The 1860-nt window shown below is 66.2% G+C and overlaps 1 protein-coding gene across 1 annotated transcript in view; it reads right to left on the reverse strand.

The window, feature by feature from the left end:
• CCDC28B (coiled-coil domain containing 28B) overlaps positions 1-1860 on the reverse strand; it is a 3484-nt gene that overhangs the window by 1387 nt on the left and 237 nt on the right. The window contains exons 2-4 of the mRNA XM_019512294.1: positions 903-991; positions 574-789; positions 30-199 (exon numbers count right to left, since the gene is read on the reverse strand). Of these exons, the coding sequence (XP_019367839.1) occupies positions 30-199; positions 574-734 (331 nt within the window). The 5' untranslated portion in view covers positions 735-789; positions 903-991. The remainder of the gene's footprint in view (positions 1-29; positions 200-573; positions 790-902; positions 992-1860) is intronic.

The raw sequence follows: 1860 nt of genomic DNA on the forward strand, positions 1-1860 counted from the left end.
CCCCCCCCCCCCCCAGTATGCCTCCTTACCGAAGGCCTGCAGCTTCCCCGAGTGGAAGTCATTGAGCAGGTTCAGGAGGCCGCCCTCCATCTCGTACACGTCCGAGACATCCGTCAGAAAGGTGTGCTGCAGCGGGGGCCCCAGTGCCACCCCTGCGCCGCCCCCCGGCTGTGGGGCACGAGGCTTCTCCTTGTTCATCCTGTGCAACACCCCCGCCCTGAGCTTAGCTTTTCCAGGCCTAGACCCAGCCTCCTAGCGGGGTCCTAGGAGCTCTCAGCTCTTCCCTCCCAGGAGCTCAGGCCAGTTTGCCAATGTACATCCCACCTTTCCAGCCACACAGGCCCACACGGCTGAGCCTGGACATGGCTGTGCATGCCGGGGCAATACACTGGCCTCACCTTGGTGGCCATATCTCCCTCTCGTGGCCACTGCAACTACCACCTCCTTGCACATGGAGCAAGGGGCTGCTGTAGCACAAGCAGGCCCACGGGGCAACAGGCCCCAGGTTTGATTGCTGCAGGCACAGCCCAGGCCCACGGACTGGGCGCCAGCGGCACAGTCCCCAACACTGACCTCTTGAACTTGGCCCTCTGCTTCGGCGAGGGCAGGTGAGGCAGCCCCAAGGAGAAGGTGGCGCTTTTGCTGGTGGGGACAGGCAGCTTGCGCAAGCCGCCGGCAGGGGCCGGCTGGGCCAGGCAAGCCTTGGGGCTCCTCTTCTTCTTCTTGTCCTCCATCCCGAAAGCCCGACTGCCAGGCCGAGGCTGGGCTGAGGATCGGTGACGCCCGGCGCTGAGGCAGAGACACACGGGTCACACGGGAAGCAGACCCTGGTCTTCAGCAAAGCTTCCTCTCCAGCCACGACGTCAGGGTAGGGGCAGGCAGACACCGGGACTGGTTTTTACCTTGGGGCCGGGGGCCACTAGACGCTACGGTGCCAGCTCTGCGTCCCTTGGCAAGACGTGCAGTCTGGGCACTTTCCCTGCCCTGATCTCTGCCCAGGTGAGGACACGAGCCAGTTACTTGGGGTTTTCCTCCCTGACACCTTGTGCAGCACAGTGAGCACTTGGGAAAAGAAAATCCCATCTCCGAAGAGCTGGATCCCGAGGCCCGAGCTGCACAGCACGGCTCCCCACGGCACAGCTCCCGTTCAGGAGCTGGCCCCGCACTTGCTGCGGGCTGGAGACGTGGCCCACGAGAACGAAGCCACAAGATCAGGCTGGAAGGAGATGCAGCCGGCACAGGGAGGATGGGCACCGCGGGAGCAGACGGGCTCTTGGGTTTGTTAACCCCCGGAAGGGATTTTGCACCTGCAGGGCAGGGTGTTTCTCATCTAGGACCCTTCGCACCGCAGCCCCTTTCCTACCCCCACCAGCTGCCTCCAGTGGAGCAGGGGCATCCCTTGGGGCAGAGCAGGGGCAGGGCAAAAGTCCCCCCCAGCAGCCCTCGAGCCTGTGCTGGGGTATCGCACCCAGCTCAGTGTCCGGGACCCGTTTAGCGCTCGGTCCAGCCAGGGCTAGCGAGTGCCAGCCGCCAGGTCTCGGGTCGAGGCGCCCGGCGCTGCAGCCCATCGCTGGCTGCGTGGCACTCGCGCAGCCCCCGGCCCCCGGGCCAGGATCCTGCCTCTGCAGACTCCCGCGCCGCCCAGCCCCGCTTGCTAAGAGTTGGGGCAGGGTCTCCGGGTTCGCCCCCAACTGGGCCGCGCCCAGGCCCACCGAGCAGGGTCCAGCAAGGCCAGCCCTGCATGACCCGCGTCCCCGGGTCCCTTGAACGCCGCCCGCTTCTCCTGCCCCCGGGAAGGGCCCGGGAGCCCCGCGGCGCAGCCCAGGCGGCGGGTCGACATTAACCCGCTTAAAAAGCCAC

The sequence above is a fragment of the Gavialis gangeticus genome, unplaced genomic scaffold (assembly GCF_001723915.1).
Source record: "Gavialis gangeticus isolate Ggan-Ray unplaced genomic scaffold, GavGan_comp1, whole genome shotgun sequence".
NCBI lineage: Eukaryota > Metazoa > Chordata > Crocodylia > Gavialidae > Gavialis > Gavialis gangeticus.